This window comes from Alternaria infectoria (assembly GCF_024043175.1).
Source record: "Alternaria infectoria strain BMP 0036 chromosome Unknown scaffold_4, whole genome shotgun sequence".
Lineage (NCBI taxonomy): Eukaryota > Fungi > Ascomycota > Dothideomycetes > Pleosporales > Pleosporaceae > Alternaria > Alternaria infectoria.
This window is the reverse complement of record NW_026250693.1, coordinates 1,235,005-1,251,876: the sequence shown is the minus strand read 5'-3', so window position 1 is coordinate 1,251,876 and position 16,872 is coordinate 1,235,005. Positions and strand designations below refer to the sequence as shown.

The 16,872-nt window shown below is 52.5% G+C and overlaps 7 protein-coding genes and 1 non-coding gene across 8 annotated transcripts; 5 read left to right on the top strand and 3 right to left on the bottom strand.

Annotated features, from left to right (window-relative positions):
• Window positions 1-324: 324 nt before the first annotated feature.
• On the top strand, window positions 325-1,917 carry J4E92_003423 (uncharacterized protein; the record flags this gene model as incomplete). The annotated part of the gene is made up of 1 exon (XM_051494820.1): window positions 325-1,917. The coding sequence occupies one exon, from the start codon at window positions 325-327 to the stop codon at window positions 1,915-1,917; it is 1,593 nt and encodes a 530-aa protein (XP_051355113.1).
• A 540-nt stretch (window positions 1,918-2,457) lies between these two features.
• Window positions 2,458-2,555, bottom strand: J4E92_003422. The gene has a single exon. It is a non-coding gene; the product is annotated as a tRNA-Val (tRNA).
• A 1,579-nt stretch (window positions 2,556-4,134) lies between these two features.
• J4E92_003421 (uncharacterized protein) lies at window positions 4,135-6,031 on the top strand (the record flags this gene model as incomplete). Its single annotated transcript, XM_051494819.1, has 2 exons — window positions 4,135-4,271; window positions 4,324-6,031. 2 exons carry the CDS (start codon window positions 4,135-4,137, stop codon window positions 6,029-6,031), a joined length of 1,845 nt encoding a protein of 614 aa, XP_051355112.1.
• A 431-nt stretch (window positions 6,032-6,462) lies between these two features.
• Window positions 6,463-7,287, bottom strand: VMA4 (V-ATPase V1 sector subunit E; the record flags this gene model as incomplete). The annotated part of the gene is made up of 3 exons (XM_051494818.1): window positions 6,463-6,613; window positions 6,662-7,170; window positions 7,255-7,287. The coding sequence occupies 3 exons, from the start codon at window positions 7,285-7,287 to the stop codon at window positions 6,463-6,465; spliced, it is 693 nt and encodes a 230-aa protein (XP_051355111.1).
• Window positions 7,288-7,810: 523 nt separating this feature from the next.
• On the top strand, window positions 7,811-9,626 carry J4E92_003419 (uncharacterized protein; the record flags this gene model as incomplete). The annotated part of the gene is made up of 3 exons (XM_051494817.1): window positions 7,811-7,843; window positions 7,903-8,040; window positions 8,091-9,626. 3 exons carry the CDS (start codon window positions 7,811-7,813, stop codon window positions 9,624-9,626), a joined length of 1,707 nt encoding a protein of 568 aa, XP_051355110.1.
• A 669-nt stretch (window positions 9,627-10,295) lies between these two features.
• On the top strand, window positions 10,296-10,722 carry J4E92_003418 (uncharacterized protein; the record flags this gene model as incomplete). Its single annotated transcript, XM_051494816.1, has 2 exons — window positions 10,296-10,390; window positions 10,461-10,722. 2 exons carry the CDS (start codon window positions 10,296-10,298, stop codon window positions 10,720-10,722), a joined length of 357 nt encoding a protein of 118 aa, XP_051355109.1.
• Window positions 10,723-11,188: 466 nt separating this feature from the next.
• J4E92_003417 (uncharacterized protein) lies at window positions 11,189-12,406 on the top strand (the record flags this gene model as incomplete). The annotated part of the gene is made up of 3 exons (XM_051494815.1): window positions 11,189-11,803; window positions 11,852-12,161; window positions 12,222-12,406. 3 exons carry the CDS (start codon window positions 11,189-11,191, stop codon window positions 12,404-12,406), a joined length of 1,110 nt encoding a protein of 369 aa, XP_051355108.1.
• A 1,773-nt stretch (window positions 12,407-14,179) lies between these two features.
• Window positions 14,180-15,879, bottom strand: J4E92_003416 (uncharacterized protein; the record flags this gene model as incomplete). The annotated part of the gene is made up of 4 exons (XM_051494814.1): window positions 14,180-14,705; window positions 14,752-15,162; window positions 15,219-15,718; window positions 15,772-15,879. The coding sequence occupies 4 exons, from the start codon at window positions 15,877-15,879 to the stop codon at window positions 14,180-14,182; spliced, it is 1,545 nt and encodes a 514-aa protein (XP_051355107.1).
• Between the last annotated feature and the right edge of the window lie 993 nt (window positions 15,880-16,872).

Below are 16,872 nucleotides of genomic sequence, written 5' to 3'. Positions count from 1 at the left end.
AACCCTGGAAGGGTCACCCGTTGCAAAAGGGAAAGACCTCGGGAGGGGAATGTGGAGCCGAAACGTCAAAGACAGCGGGGATTCTCGCTGTAAAGTTCATATCTTCTAGCATTCGTTACTGTCCATCAATCTTACCGGGACTAAATGGCAAGTCCTCAGCAATATCCAGTTGCCATCATAGGGGGAGGCCCCGTGGGTCTTTCCTCTTCAATCCTGTTATCCCTTCGCAACATTCCACACGTGCTTTTCGAGCGTCACCTTAGCACTTCAATCCACCCAAAAGCATGCGGCCTAAACCAACGAACCGGCGAGATATTCCGTCAGATGGGGGTGGAGCAGGAAGTTATTGCCAATGCAGCACCTCCAAACACATGTTCCAAGACCGCGTGGTTCACTTCGCTGGGACCGACTGGTACCAAGATAGTCTCGCGCGACGCATGGGGTGGTGGGAAATATGCCGACGAGTATAGGACAGCAAGTCCTAGTCGCTATCTCACGTTGCCACAAATACGGCTCGAGCCCATTCTTTCGCGAAAGGCCAAGCAGTTGAATCCGAGCGGTGTGCATTATGGTGCCGAAGTTACCGACATCGTGGAGAAGGAGACTTACGTGGAGTTACGGATCGAATTCCGTGACAACTCTAGACCTAGCGAGACTATAAGGGCTTCGTATGTTATTGCAGCTGATGGCGGGCGTATGGTAACAAACAAACTGGGTATTGAATTACATGGGGAGAAGAACATAGTCGACATGGTGACTGCACACATTCGAGCACCAATATCCCTCAAACATCCTGAACCAGAAGCGTTCATTACTTGGTTCATCAACCCGGAAATGGGCGGAAGTATTGGAACTGGCTATATGTACCACCTTGGCCCATACCCCAACAATCCCGACACAGAAGAGTGGATTTTTGCCTGCGGCATCCTGCCCGACGACCCCGTCCGATTCGACAACGGCGCAATGATGAGTAGATTAAAGAAGAGCATCAATATCCCAGACTTGGAAGTTGAAGTCATAAGTCTGAGCCACTGGTCCGTCAATGCTATTTCAGCTGAGCAGTATCGCAGTAAAAACGGCCGCACTTTCCTTGTTGGTGACGCAGCGCATCGCCTACCGCCATGGGGTGCTCTTGGACTTAACACGGGTATTCAAGATGCTAACAACTTGGTTTGGAAGCTAGCTTTGATGCTCCAGGGCAAACTTGGGAATGGCGACTTTCTGGACACATACGATGAAGAACGCCGCCCGATTGGGGAAAGAGTAGCGCAATCGAGCCTCGTCAACATGCGGAGTCACAGCATGATCATGGACAAGGCGTTGGGTATCAGCAAAGACTCTTCAGTCGAAGAGAACAAGAGAGCCATTCAAGTCCTGCTTGACCAAAGCCATCCAGGCTATGCTCAAGTGCATGCGGATGTACAGAGAGCGCAAGAGACCCTCGATACAGAGTTCAAAGCCCCAGGGGCAGAAATAGGCTGGTTCTATCCAACCGCTGATATCGACAATGAGGGGCGGGATAATTTTCACGGTGGCCAGGTGGACGAGACTGGGAAGCTGAAGGTCACCGAATACCACCCTTCGACCATTCCTGGGCATCACTTTCCCCACATGTGGCTGAGGAAGGGAGATGATGTCGTTTCGTCCCTCGATCTTTTGTGCTTGGACCGTTTCGTTCTCTTTACGGCAGACCCTACCACTTGGAACCAGGTTAGAGACGAGCTAATCCACGTTGTTGCTATTGACGGCAGAGAATTGGAAGATGTTGATGGAAAATGGGATCAGCTCTCAGAGGTAGGAGGTAATGGAGCCGTTCTAGTAAGACCAGATGGTATCGTGGCCTGGAGAATCGATTCAGGTGGAGAGGACCATGTGAATAGACTGCATGTAGCTGTTGCACAGATACTGCGAAGGTAGTCTAATATAGATAGAATGTTTAACTATCGTCAACATCCCGACCTGACCTCATAGACCAAGTAGAGCTTGCTGTGCGAGTTAGCCTAAGATTTCGAACCCAACAGAACAGCGCCGCGGCGTCGAACCTCCACAATTTTGTAGCCAGCAAATGCGTAATCGTATGCAGTTCTTGCAAAGTAGCGTTGCCTAACTAGAATCTGAATACTCGTATACCAAAGGATAATCTCAATGACCAGACCGCGTCTAAGTCAAAGGCGCACTCGCATCTAAATGTTCCATACAAGCTACAGGCTCGCCTCCGATGCGATACCGAGGTAGACGGGCCAACGAGCGCCCACAATCCAGCGAGGGTACCTCAGAGTGTAAGGCCGTCGGCTAGAGGAGATAAGGGGGCCTAGAAAAATCGGCATCGTCATCTTCCTCAATTTATAGGCTCAACCGGCTCAAAATGGTGATGTGGGGGCTGTCCAAGCAAAAAGATACCCCAACAGCCTGGAGGAAAGGCAAAAAAGTTCGATGCGCTCTTGCGAACGCCGATGATGACTCATCGGAGGTTTGAACTCCGGACCTTCAGTGTCCTAACTGGCGTTTGACGGCCGTTGTTAGACTGACGTGATAACCAACTACACCAACGAGCCTTGCTTGATGAAATGAGGTCAAGAAGCGGGCAATATATCGCCAGAATTGCGTCGTCGTCGCTGTCGCGGAGCTCGAAAGAAGGCCTGGAAGGTGGGGTTGGAAAGTGGGAAAATGTCGGGCGCCAATTCATTTCGGTAACCAATCCACGCATCACACAAGGCCTTTGGCTGCTAGCGTGACAGCCTTGGTCTCTCGTTCGGCAATCGTCCGCGTTGTCTTTGTAGTGACTGGTTCTAGATCTGAAGTGTTCTGAACGTGCAAGTTGAACGTCGTTCCGCTCCTGAGATGCAAGTTCTTTTTTTACTTGAGCGTAGGTGTAGCCAGCATGCTTGAACAATGACGAATGCGTGTATTGGTACTGGACGAGACAATAGCTTCTATCGCGATGTGTGTACGTTGATAAGTCTGGGTTACAAGTCGCGTTGTGACAAGTATCGCCATGGGTGTGCATGGTGCTTAGCGGCGAGGTCCTGGAGTATCTGAGTCAGTTGAAGGTACAAAGGCTAGCCTTGAGGATTAGGGCTGCCACTGAACATGATTGCTCTAACTGCCATCTTGACTGAGCCAGGGGTTCAGCAATTTCATGTCTTGTCCAGGCGATCGCTTGTAGGTGCGAATTCTACGCGTATGCTCTCGAGGTACTCGCGCAGGAACGCGCATGTCGCATTCGTCGGTGGTATGGCGCAGGTTGATTGCATGCCATGGCTGGGTCGCGTTGCGCAAACGTGTTAATGGTGGTGGTGGTATATACAAAGCTGGTCATGGAGGAGTGGGTGTGAGGTTGTGTTAAGATTTTTCAGTAGACGTAGACAGAAGACGCGACTATGGTGACGGTGAACGGTGATTTCCTCATTGAGCGTTTGCGCGCAGCCGACGCGAGATGGAAGGAGTCACCCAAACAGCCCGAGCACCCAACAGTCATTGGTCGGCACTCGTCCTCCGCCAACTGATCCAAAAATAAAAAGAATGTCTATCGAACGTCACGTTGTCTCTGTATGCAAATCTTTCCCTGCAAACATCGCATCAAACGTATACGCGGCATCGCTTCGCCGGCACAGCGTTCTCCAGTTCGGCAGCGAAGCGAACCCTCCTGCAACGCACCAGCCACACTCAGCCGTTGACCCACTCGGATCGCTCCACCAAAAACATCCGTGCCAGGATAAACGGCAGCTCGACATGCGATTCGACCAAAAGTGTCATCCGAAGTGTGGCTAGTGAGGGGCGAATCTGCGGGTGCGCGACCTCATAACCGGCTGTCAGGACCCTGATCTGCATGAGATCCTACCAAGTGCAGTAACGAGACCGGTGGGCTGTGTGGACGATCTCTTGATCAATCGCCACACTGCGACGACTTTGCTTGCTTCAACGAATTATGGACGTCGACGGCATGCGACAATGTACATGGGTGTGAACAGTCAAAAAGTATGGCCACCGCTGCCGCTGGGCACTGGTTTCCTGACTGTTCGTACTATTGTTGCCAGACATGAAGCGCTGACGCATCATTGCGAACATTGACTCTCCGCTACTTGCCATTTATTATTACTGCTTTCTTTACCACACTCGCTCGTTCACGCATACATGCATTCGCTAAGAGGATGGAATTGGCTGGTCTTGGGGAATGTGGTGGGTTTGGTACACGGCGCTGCGGTGCCTGTCATCACACCTGCACCAAGACCAGATGCTCGATCGCTACAACATAGACAAGATCCTGATGCGTAAGGTTCCTTGACGTACAATGAATTTTGACTGCGCTGACATTGACAATAGTATCGAGATCTTGCAAGTGCTCATTACTGCACTTCCACTTTCGCTGAGACAGATTGCTGCGACAAACATACCCGCCGTATCGAGCATACTATGGGAGGAATTCCTAGACGACAACCGACCGCAATGGTTCGAAGAGCTGCCATACGACATACAATCCTACTTCATACAAGAGTTCGGACCAGCGACGGCAGCACCACCTGCAAGCGAAGCATTGCCAACCGACGTCACCGCATCACCAACGGCATTACCCTCAGAGACTGCTTCAAATGTGGACTCATCAACATTTGAGTCATTATCGACTAGCGCAGTGCCATCCTCTGCGATATCAGGATCCGAAAGTCTGAGCACGATTTCTACGCCTACGGCATCTTCCAGCAGTGCCTCGAGCGAAACCACCAGCGTGGCATCTTCCTCTGGATCTTCTTCCGAATCTTCGACCACACTAGCGACCTCATCACTATCATCGTCGTCACCTTCAGAATCCACCATCTCAATATCCGCATCTTCCTCCACAAGTTCATCTGCGACTTTAAACCCAACCGCAGATCCTGTTGCACCCGCTTCCAGCGATGCTGGCCTGACAAGACGCGAAAAGATCGGGCTTGGTGTGGGTGTGCCATTAGCAGTACTCACACTTGCCGCATTACTACTCGCATGCTGCTTTATTTTGCGCCGAAAGCGAAGGAGATCCATCGAAGGCAGCCAACCTCCGTCGTCCCCGGGCTTCATTCCCCGTTTCTCATTTCAGGACCGAGGACTGGGCGGTGAGAATTTCGAACACAGGCGGCCTTTGAATCCCGCATCACACCAAACGAGCCGTTTCGTTGAGGATATGAACTGGGAGGATGATGGCTATGATCCGGCTCCTATGTCTACAGCCTACCATGGTCATCAAATTCCACCGGCTGCAGCACCTACATCATCTCAGGCAAACAACATTGCGACTGCAGGCATTCCCCATCCCAATGATGGCAATTCAATGCCATCAGCGTCAACACCAATGGCGATGCAAGATAATCACACACCTATCCTGGCGCCCGCACTCTACCACAGCCACTCGTCGAATCGTGCGCGTGGCCGACGAACAAGCTATACGAGCCTGCATTCCGTGGCCGAAGTGACCGAACCCGACGAAGAACTGAACGGAGACTCTCCGGTGCTTGGTCGCAACAACTCACCACCCAAGACAGGTCCTCGGAGGCCCGGCATGTCCGCTCTGGACACGCTCCCAGTTCCCGCTGTAGCGAGCATAAAACGGAAACCCGTACCTACGAGTCCCATCGGCAGTCCAGCAGCCGAAGCATCACGAGGTCTGCTCCGCCCTTCTCTCGCCTACAACAGTGCCGATCATAGTGGAAGCAGTTCCTCTGGTCTCGCCGTCTCCAGCTTATCCACCAACTCCGGACACGGATACCAATCCGACGATTCTGGGCCCATCTCTCCCATTACCCACCAGCAGCCCTCGTCGAATCCTTTTGCGGGCGGATATGCATACCTTGAAGACTACGGCCCTGAGTACTCAAATAACGGGTATACGGACCAGGACGATGAGCTCTATGGTGGACATAGAAGCTTCGATCGGTACCCAGATCCCAGTTCGTCTCTCAAGAAGAGCAGCAAGACTGAGTGGCCGTTGAGAAACGTCATGGGTGGTGGGCAGAAGAGGACGAGAAGTCCCATGTGGGATCGCGTTTACGAGCGCGTATGAGTGCATTCGATGCACAGTAATGATTTCCTTTGTTGTATATACGAGCATTTGCATGCTATGACTTAGCACTGGCGTTTGATTATTACGGGAGTAATGAGTGTTGATGATATCCACTACTTGATGCGAAGATACACAGCGTCTTTGTACGCACATTTTGTTATTTATACCCTCCTTCGCAGTACATACGAGGTTCTGTAGTTAGGAGTCGAGAACAGTTGCTCAATGATATCACAGTCAAACATTACTTCCGATAATGTGCATGGAATAAAACTCGCTAAATGTTCCGAGAGGTCTACAAGATCTCGTGCATGTACAGTCTACTCATCAAAACCTCGGTCCGACACTGCTGACGCGGACCTTCGTCTGTGCTGACCCGTGACTGCGGCCGGGCACGCCAGCCAACTCTCGTACTCCACGTCCAGACTAACCTCTTAGTCGTGGAACTTCCTGTTCTCGTTCTCACCGAAGAGCGTGACCCTGATGGACGGCAGGGCCTGGGACTCGAGTAGCTTCAATCGTTCTTGGAAGGTGTTGTTGATGTCGATTCGGCCGTTTGTACCAACGATCATGGCACCACCAGCACTGTCTGGAGTTAGTCTTGCCCTATCGGATAGCAGTAGAAAGACCTACGATCCCTCTGGCAGCGGGTCGCTCTCATCAATGGTGATGGAGACGTCCTTGCCAATGTTCTTCTTGTACTCGGTCTGCGCCTCCTCGATAGCCTTCTTGGTAAGGTCGTAGTCCGCCTTCCGGACCTTGACCTGCAACTTATCCTCGTTGAGCGCATAGGCGCCCTCGACGATCAGGTCCTTCATGACGCTCTGGTACTTCTTCTTGTCCTTTGAAACATCGCCCAGCTTCTTCTCGGCGTTCTCAAACAGGCGGTTGAGCAGCTCCTGGCGGGCGGAGAGGATGCGTAATCGGCTCTTGTTGGAGACGGTGGAGCGGGTGATTTGCTGCGACATGCTGGCCTGCTTGAACTTCTTCTCGTAGGATGAGTCGATCGAGGCCTGTTCCTGGCGCACGAGCTTGGACTTCTCGATGGCAAACTCCTCGTCGGCCTTGAGGCGGATTTCGTTGGCCTTCTCCATGGCTTCCTGGCGGATGAAGGCCGTCATCTTCTTGAGCTCGCCGGCGACCTGCCATGGTGGTGCGTGTTAGCTATCGTGTTGACGTAGTGGGCGGGGAGCTTGCCGCGGGCTGGAGCGGGTGGGGAGTTGTACCTGGTCGTCGGAGAGGGCGTGGACTTGCGACATGATGGCGGTATTGTGTGGGGTCCTCTGGGCTACGGGGGAGGGTTATGGGTGCTGGCGTCGAGGTATAGCAGTGACGGAGCTTGGAGGTTGAAGTTCAAGCTTGGGCCCCCAGACACCCAGACGCTGCCCGCGGTTACCCAGGCACGTCTGCAGAGAATCCATGGCACGACGTCGCAGGTACGCGATGGTAATATTAAACGTGTCACACTATGGATATAATGGATATATTTCTTGTTCAACCTCGTCGCGTCGCCTCGTTGCTGCTCCTGAGCTCTCCAAGGCCCTCCTCCTGAGTCCAACTACATCATCAGTCGGCTGATCCCTGCAACCTGCACGGCGTCGGCTAGTCTTCCCCAACCGTCTCGTGCACTTCACCGACTCAGCGTGACGTTTCGCGACTTGCACGTCTGCGCTGTCTACTATCAAGACCACCCATCCCCGCCCCATACCCTCATACGCACAGCATGCGCCCGACGACTAGGTAGCGACACGCGCAGTGCAGCGACGACAGCCGACACGAACCATGGTGGAACTCTCGCCGGGCGCGAGCGTTGCTGTGAGTACCCAGGCCGCCACACCACCACGGGAATAGACGGCTAACGGACGGACATGCAGCTTGGAGTAATGGTCGGCCTTGCCTCTACCAGCATCCAAAGCGTTGGCCTGACGCTGCAGCGGAAGTCCCATCTCTTGGAGGAAGAGAAGGACGACGACGATGAGAGGCGACCCCCATACAAGCGGCGGAGATGGCAGGCACGAACACCCTTCGCGCATTCGGGCATGATTCACTAACATACATACAGCTGGGCATGCTCATGTTCGTCGTGGCAAACATCGTCGGCAGTACCATCCAAATCACCACCCTCCCCCTTCCCGTCCTCTCTACCCTCCAGGCATCCGGCCTCGTCTTCAACTCGATATGCGCCTCCATCATCCTCAGCGAACCCTTTACGCGATACTCCTTCGTCGGCACGATGCTCGTTGCGATAGGCGCATTGCTCATCGCCTTGTTCGGTGCCATTGCGGAACCGTCGCATAACCTGGATCAACTGTTGGCGCTATTGGGACGAAACACCTTCATTGTATGGATGGTCATGACGGGCATAGTGGTTGTCATGCTGGTTATTGCCACTTGGTTATTACACCGCATGCATCCGCGGACCACTCCTCGACAACGCCTCGTACGCGGTATCCTCTTCGGTTGCGTCAGTGGCATCCTCTCCGCGCATTCACTCTTGATCGCAAAGAGCGCCGTCGAACTCCTCGTCCGGACTCTCATCGACCGTCATAATCAGTTTGACCGCTGGCAGTCGTGGATGATCCTAGTCGGACTGGTCGTCTTCGCCCTGACCCAACTCTACTACATGCATCGCGGACTGAAATTGGTTAGCACAAGCGTCCTTTACCCCTTAGTGTTCTGCGTGTACAACATCATCGCGATTATAGACGGCCTCATCTACTTCGACCAAAACGATCGCCTGTCGAGTCTGCACGCTGGGTTGATCGCACTTGGAACTGTCATACTGCTTGCGGGAGTTGTCTGCTTGAGCTGGCGACTTGAAGACAACGAGGAAGAGCCCATGTCACCAGTAGCAAGCAAGCACACAGGCAGGGTTCCGATGCCTCACAATGTGCTGGAACCCGGTATCGGCCTTGCGCATGGCCATAGCCACGACGAATCCGACTCACCTCTGGACATTGACGAAGAAGCCCCAGGCTTTCACGGCTATGCCTCGGAGCAAGCCAAGCGGAAAGCGGTCGACGAAAGGACACCCCTGCTGGCCCGCGCTCCCACAGGTCCCGCGGCGACACTCGCCAATCCGAAGAAGCGAGCATCGGTAGACGCCGGTGACTTGAAAAGTCCCATACAATCCCGTAGATTGCCGAGGAGACGGCGGATGACTATCTCGGAGGAGACAAATGAGATATGGGATGAGCTCAACGACCGAGAGACTCTGCCTTCTCCTGCTCGGCGATCCGTGGATCTAGAACGACGACCGCGATCTGGGACTTTGCCTCCACGAAGGAATGCTGCGCAGTCGGCGTGGCTCAATCAGATGCGTCGACGGTCCTGGTTCGAAGGATTCGGTAGCCGAGGCAGGAGCGTGTCGCAAGGAAAGAAGCCCGTGGACAGCTCTACATCACTTCTTGATCATCCCGATCCAGAAGACGGCGATATCTCTGATACAGACATGGACGAAACATCCCGGAGACGACAGACCTGGGGGTACGGCCAAGGGAGCAAAAGCCAAGACAATTTGGGCGACTGGTTCAAGATGAAGTGGTGGCGCAAGAAGTGGAAAGAGGACGAAGACCATGAACAAGAACGACCTGCATGATATCACTACCGCATCCATTAATTTGAATATACCCAGAATGTATTATCAGAATTCAAGACGCAGTTCTAAGGATTACTACGCAGCGCGATCGTCCCTTTCAAGCAACAAGCATCTCCGCTTTGCGAAAGTCTCCTCGAGTCATAGTCGGAACCCTCGTTTCTGCACTAACCCACATATGCACGACATCCAGATGGAGTAATCCTTTCCTGACGATAAGCTCATAGCCAATCGTACATTACATGCCATTGCCCCACCTTGAACCACCCCACTATCCCCAGCTACCTCCAACGTTTCGGGGTCGTCTCGCTCAACACCTGCAGCGCACACTAACAGATGGCAGTGGATAAGATCGGAACGCTTAGCAAAGCTCCAGCCAAATCGGCCATGTGTTTTATGCATGCCAAGCGCCGCATCTAGTATCGAAGTCCCAGATATGCGCTGCCCTACGCCTACATGGCGGCTGACTGGATGACGGTGGCAGGGGAACTCCCGTCAACAGTGTATCTTGAGAAGCTGATGATACCGATGCCGTAAGTGTTGAAGTCGAGCAATGATAGATAAGGCTGTAGTACATAAGGCCGGTCGTGCTGTTGCGCCTTCCACCCTCAGCGGCCTCTATAACACCCCTACATAACCCGAACAATCCACATCATATCAACCATCGACATCATGCCAGCAATGCAATACTTCGAGAAAGCGCAAACGACTTTCAAGCCCCCTCTAATCGCCAACGAGAACGCCTACCTCGGTGACGTCGTATCGTCGTACGTCTAGCCTCCTCTTGTCGCATTCCATCAACCCACTACCCCGAACTAACCCTTCCCCCTTCACCAGAGAATCTACAGACCCAGATAAGCCCATCAGCGGCGGTTTCTACCGTCTAGAGAAGGGAACACCACTCGTGTACACGTATACGTACGATGAGATCAAGATAATCGTAGATGGCCACTTCTACATCAGCGATGAGACGGGCAAGGAAGTGAAGGCTGAGAAGGGGGATGTATTTTTCTTTCCCAAGGGGAGCAAGATTACGTTTAAGACGGATGATTTTGGATTGGGCTTTTTCGTCGGGCAGAGGAAGAAGGATGGTGCGTAGATGGAAGCAAGAGAAGTTTTGAAATGACGATTGCGTGTCATAAACACTAGTTGATGCAATTTCTTGCCTTGCTTACCAAATCTCTGATCATTGCATTTTCTCGCGTTCGAGGATATCCTTGTGTAGCCGGTGGTATGTGTTGCGAAATCGCGCTGCTCGCCTTGCTTACCAATGCCGGCGTATTGCATCCAATCAACAAGTTTACGTCGCAACATACCAGCCATGAGCCTCAACTTCTGGAGACGCATTTGTAAAACCCCAAGTGGGAAGTTGTCGCAGAATAGGCCAGAAATGGACGCCTTAGGTGAATGCTCGCTAAGCATCATCGGTGTCGCTGCATGCTGACTGCATCTCGGTATTGGTGGAAGTATCAGGATATGGTATAAGTATGCCACTACAGCTCACGATGAACACAAGAGCCTCATCATCTTCACGAAGTTACCACCGATACAAAAGCACTTCTACAATGTCTACCCCAACGACCTACGCAGCATGGACCATTCCGGCAACAGCCACCAAGCTGTCCGACCTAACGAAACAAGAAAAGACTGTCCCAACTCCAGGGCCCAAACAAGTCCTCCTCAAGATGACAGCAGCCTCCCTCAACTACCGCGACGTCCTCGTCTCCACCCGCTCCCCCCAATACCCAGGAGACCACAAATTCGACCTCGTCCCCGGCTCCGACGGAGCCGGCATCATCCACTCGACTGGCGCAGGCTCTATCTGGAGCGATAAGAAAGGACTCGCAGTCATGTTCAACCAGAACGGGTGGCTGTCGGGAGACTTTCGCAACCTGGACTTTGCCACGATCCTAGGCGGCACGAGCCAGGATGGCACGTTGCAAGAGTATCTTGTGCTGCCTGATGAGTGGATTGTCGAGCAGCCAAAGAACTTGACGGCAGTTGAGGCGGCCTCTCTGACGACGGCTGGGGCGACGGCTTGGTCTGCGATTCGTGGGCAGCTTGATGGAAGGCTGGACGGGAGTGTTGGAGATTGGATCGGGGGCTGGACTGATAGGAGATTGGAAGGGAAGTGGGTGCTTACCCTGGGGACGGGTGGCGTTAGCTGTTTTGCGATCCAGGTAAGTCGTCATTTGTGGTGCAAGGGGATGTATACTGATAGAACGTAGATTGCTTCGGCTCTTGGTGCGACGGTCATCGCTACTTCCTCTTCGGACAGCAAGCTCGAGATCGCGAAGAGTCTCGGCGCGACGCACCTCATCAACTATGTCACCACGCCGGATTGGGACGAAGAAGTCTCTAGAATCACTGGCGGCAAGGGCGTCGATCACGTTATCGAGACAGGTGGTGCAGGCACGTTGATGAAATCCATCAACAGCACCCGCGTCGGCGGTTTGATCAGCATGCCAGGTGTTTTGACACCGAACGCGCCTATCGATGCGGCTTTTGTCCCAAGTATCTTATTTACTGCAAAGACTGGTAAGCCTTTGACCATCTCTCCTGGATCACATGCCAAGTATGCTGACAACGAAAACACAGTAAAAGGATGTTGCGCCTTCCCGCGTAATGCAGTTGTCGAACTAGCGCAGTTCGTTGAAGCGCACGGCATCAAGCCAGTGGTGGCGCACGACTATCCTTTTGACCAGACGGTTGAGGCATTTGAGATGATGGCGAAGCAGAGCGCTGTGGGCAAGATCGCTGTCAAGATTGGTGGAGAGATGTGAGGAGCCTGACGATTCTAATGTTGTCACCACTGTCGTTACAATACCTGTAAAATCTACTTACAACATACCTGCAATACGCGGTACTTGACGCGATCCCTTTTCATGGTACATTTTGTATTGCGCAAGCTGTGAGTGGCTTGTTTCGTTCTGCGTCATCGCACTACCAGTCAACGCCAACCAAAGTTGAGGATGCTAGGGCACCTTGTGAGTATATAATAGCCACGTCTGTGTTTTCAAGCCGCAGCTTTAAACAGTGCTGTCACTCCAATCTCATATACCCCACCCTTTTCAAATGGATTCACTCAAGCACATGAGCCGAATCTTCTTGGATCTTAGCGGGGAGCGAAGAAAGGCGAGCATGAATTCATCTTTCAATACGGGTGATTTAGAAGACTACGCAAAGTTCAGAAGGCTATTCAACCAAACACGCTGGTTAGGAGAAGGGGGCGAGTAATCTCCATGTACGAACTGTTGTGAGACATTTACTGACTTCGTGCATCCATCTTTAGGCGATGGCACAGTCTACGCATACCAACACAAATATTCGAAAGCGCTCATTGCAGTAAAAACTCCTATTGCGTACAACACTCCTTACCATGCATCTCAAGCAGCTAAACGCATCAAAGAAGAAATCGCAAATCTTACCATCCTCGGTCAGCATGAGCACATCGCCGGAATGTTAGCATGGTCGCATAACCATCATCCCGCGGCCCCAGCAATCTTCCTTCCATTCTGCGAGCTAGGAGATCTTCTTGCATACATGGCCAGCTATAAAGAGCAGCAACTCCGGCATTCAAAACTCATTATACGAACACCCGAAGTCACAATCTGGAAGTGTCTTCGCGACATGGCCCTTGCTCTAGATTACTTGCACAACATGAACGACGAGTTTGGCTACATACACAACGACGTCAAACCAGACAACATCTTGGTCGAATTTCCCAAAGGCTGGAATCCAAAAGATGGGATCCCTGATGAGCCGGTATTCAGATTGACCGACTTCGCTCGCATGACACGATACCCTCTACCCGAAGGTGAGAAGCCCAAAAAAGATTTCCTTGGCACACCCGAATGGGCACCACCATTAGCCGAACAAGAGAAGCAGCGGCCGTCCGTTGATATCTGGGCTCTGGGTGCGACCTTACAAACGCTCGCTTTGAGAATATATCCTGTCCAATCGCGGGAGGCTTTCGTCGAGAGTCGGATTAAGGCAAACAAACCCGCGCCTATCCTGATTGACGACGGCGCTTGGAAACAACTAAAATGGCGTATTCTCATACCCACCGTTTACCGCCCCCTCGACGCTACACAGGAGGAACTGATAAATCACCACGACGTCCGCATGTCCATCTGCGCCAACGGCGCGGACGCGTACAGCGCTTGGAAGCATTGGCCATATACTAGAACACTCAACACCTGGTATAAAAGTATGTGGGAACGAGACGTGGAGAAAAGAACTACGGCAAAGCAGCTTGTCGAGTGGTGCGTTCCGTTGATTGCGAGGTATATTCGTATCGCGCGGAATACGGAAAAGGCGGAAGAGTGCTTTGAGAGGGCGGCGAAGTTGAGGGACGAGGTTGAGGGGAAACAGCAGAATAGAGAGCTAAGAGCCAGGGCTATTGAGCTTTTGGATGCACCTAGCTATGAAGGTAATGGGTATGGTGATCTTTGAGGCAGAATAGATAAAACAGAAGATCCTTCAAGTCGTGGTTTGCTAACAGTATGCGGAAACGCTTTCTCCTCTTCCTCACATTTCTCGCTGCCATCAGCGGCTTACAATTCCTGCTTGGTGAAAGTCGAGTTCTTGACCTTTGAAATCTTAAATCCACCAGGCGCCTGAGTCTGGAACATACCCTTGGGGTCGTACTTCTTAGCCGCAGCGCGGATCTTAGCGACGTTTGCGGAGCCGTAGCTACCAAGTGGGTCCTGGTACGCGTCGGCGTAGTTCAGGTACTGCCAATCTACCAGAGCGTCTTTGCTGGCAGCGAATCTTTGCATCTCTTCGGTGACAGCCCTGAGCGCCTCTCTCGCAATGACTTCGGTCTCTTCTCCTTTGACAGCAATGTCGAAAAGAAGCATGACTGCGTTGTCCTTTACGAGATCAAGACCCATGACGTTACCACCGCGTTCCTTGCTGTGCTCGGCAAAGGTGGTCGGGATAGCTTGGAACATGCACTGGGTGATGAAGTCGCCGTCGGTACTGATCGCCTTCCATGCTTCGACGAACTTGGTGTGGGCGTCGACAATGTACTTGAATACGGTGGCATCGTTCTTGAAAGTCATGGTGAACCAGATGTCACTAGATCTGTCAGTTTGATCATTTTTTTGCGTTCAGGATGACATACCGGTATCCTGTAGGTTGCTCAAGCTCGTCAGTAAGGTTCTTGTGGCTTGCCTTCCTTGTAGTGTCGGAGAGAGCAGGGATAGCCATGAACTTGTCGAAGCCTGCGGGAGCTACGTTTCCGGCAACATCCTCGTATGCGGCAATGATGACGATATCCTTCATGGCAGGGAGGTAGCTCCAGAAGACGATGCTGGAGCCGTCGGGGTAGTTCTCCACATTGTCGACCCATGCCGTGTAAGCTTCGACGTGTTGCTGTGTGTGGTTCTTGTCGTGAACCCTGACACCACCCCAAAGGTCTCCGGCAGTGAATGTTTGCACGTCGTAGCGGGTGACGATACCGAAGTTGAAAGAACCACCCTTGAGGGCTGTGAAGAGGTCGCTGTTGGACGTAGCGTTTGCGTTGACGACCTCGCTGCTTGGTGTTAGCGACAACCCATGTATTGTGTGATGATGCGACGGAGTACTGACCCATCCGCAAGGACAACCTCGAAGTTCTGTACCTGATCACAGGCAAAACCCCTTCGCGCAGTGTAGAAAGAGTTTCCGCCTCCAGTCAAGAAACCAGCAACACCGACACTGCTTGCTCGTCCACCCGCAACAGTCACCCCATAAGGTTCAAGTGCTCCGTAAACACCACCCCATCGGGTGCCAGGCTGGAATCGTGCGAGGTTTGCTGCCTCATCATAGATAGTTGTGTTCATAAGACCGAGGTCGAGTGTCACGCCATCATTAATGTTGTTGGACCCGGCCCAGGTCGAATGACCACCACTCCGTACCGCAAACTTGCAGTTGCTTTGCGCACCCAGGGTCTTGACAGCAGTCGAAACCTCTTCGGTAGATACTGGTTGGACAATGCAGTTAGGCTGCAACTGAGCACTCACCGACCAGTAAGATGCTGTTCGGTTCTTGTACTGTTCATCATTCTCGTAAAAGATGTTTTCCAGTCCGGCAACCTCCAGCGATGAACACTAAATCCGGTCAGCAATGATCAAAGTTTGACTAGGGAGTACCCGTCACACACGCAACTGTCATTCTTACTGCCAAGAGCCACGTTCTTGTGGGCACCGAACTGGGCAGCTTCGGCGTGCAATCCCAGAGATGCAACAATAGCCGGTGCAAGGAGCTTCATGCTGTCTCAACTTTAAAACTTAGCACACTCGAAAAAGATGTTGTTGGACCGATATGCCGGGTCGGCTGAGGTTTTATTGCCGCCATCGCTGCAGGCAGAGCTACCATGCCAGCAGCGGCTAACAGCACCCGAAGGAGATATCGCTCCAACTTGGCATTTAAACCTGAAAAGTCCTTCTCCTGCCTAGGTAGGCGGCTCTTATGCGGATCTTAACATGTATAGCAGAAGGGTACATATCCAGCTGCCGTTCTAACACGTGGTGTGCGCATTAGCCTTAAGGAGGGGTGTGCTCCTCCGGTCCCTGAGAAAAGAGGCGAGGGCTCCAGATATTTTCATCGATATGATAGGCAAATATTATCCTTGAACACGGGACGGTAAAATGGAACCTATCACACTCTGCACCAATGCCGCGGGCGGTCCGAACACAAGACCCACAAGCTACGGGAATAGCTAGTATCGGCCTTATCCGTCGGGGCTTCGACGTTTTCGATCTGTAGGATCAGATCCCAACCTCATCGCACGCGTCAGCATCGACACTTCGCTCGCATCGCGGCCAATTACTGTGCTTCAGAAATGCGGATCTGGGAGGTGTTCACCATGACTCTCACAGCATATCGGTTATCGTATCCTCCGATCTGTTCAGTGGAGACTGGGGGATGAACCAGATGAGCACTGAATCGTCTTGTGGACTGGAGTATGGAGGCCTGATATATCGTTTGAAGTGGTCTGAAGTCAGTAAACCAGCAGCCAAATGTGCATTGGCCATGGTCTCCCCGATCACATGAAGGTGTCATATCTATCTGAGCAAGACCCCGGACCCCTTCTCGGTAGTTATTGTGCCTCCATGTCCGTATCGAGGTCAACGGTCTGGCGAAGGGGTCAAGTCTACCGAGACGGGCCTTCACGTCCAGGCGAGTACTTCGATGCGATCGACATGAATGTCGTTCACATCCACTCCCCATCTGTTCCGCCCCTGGACTCGAAATTTAGCGC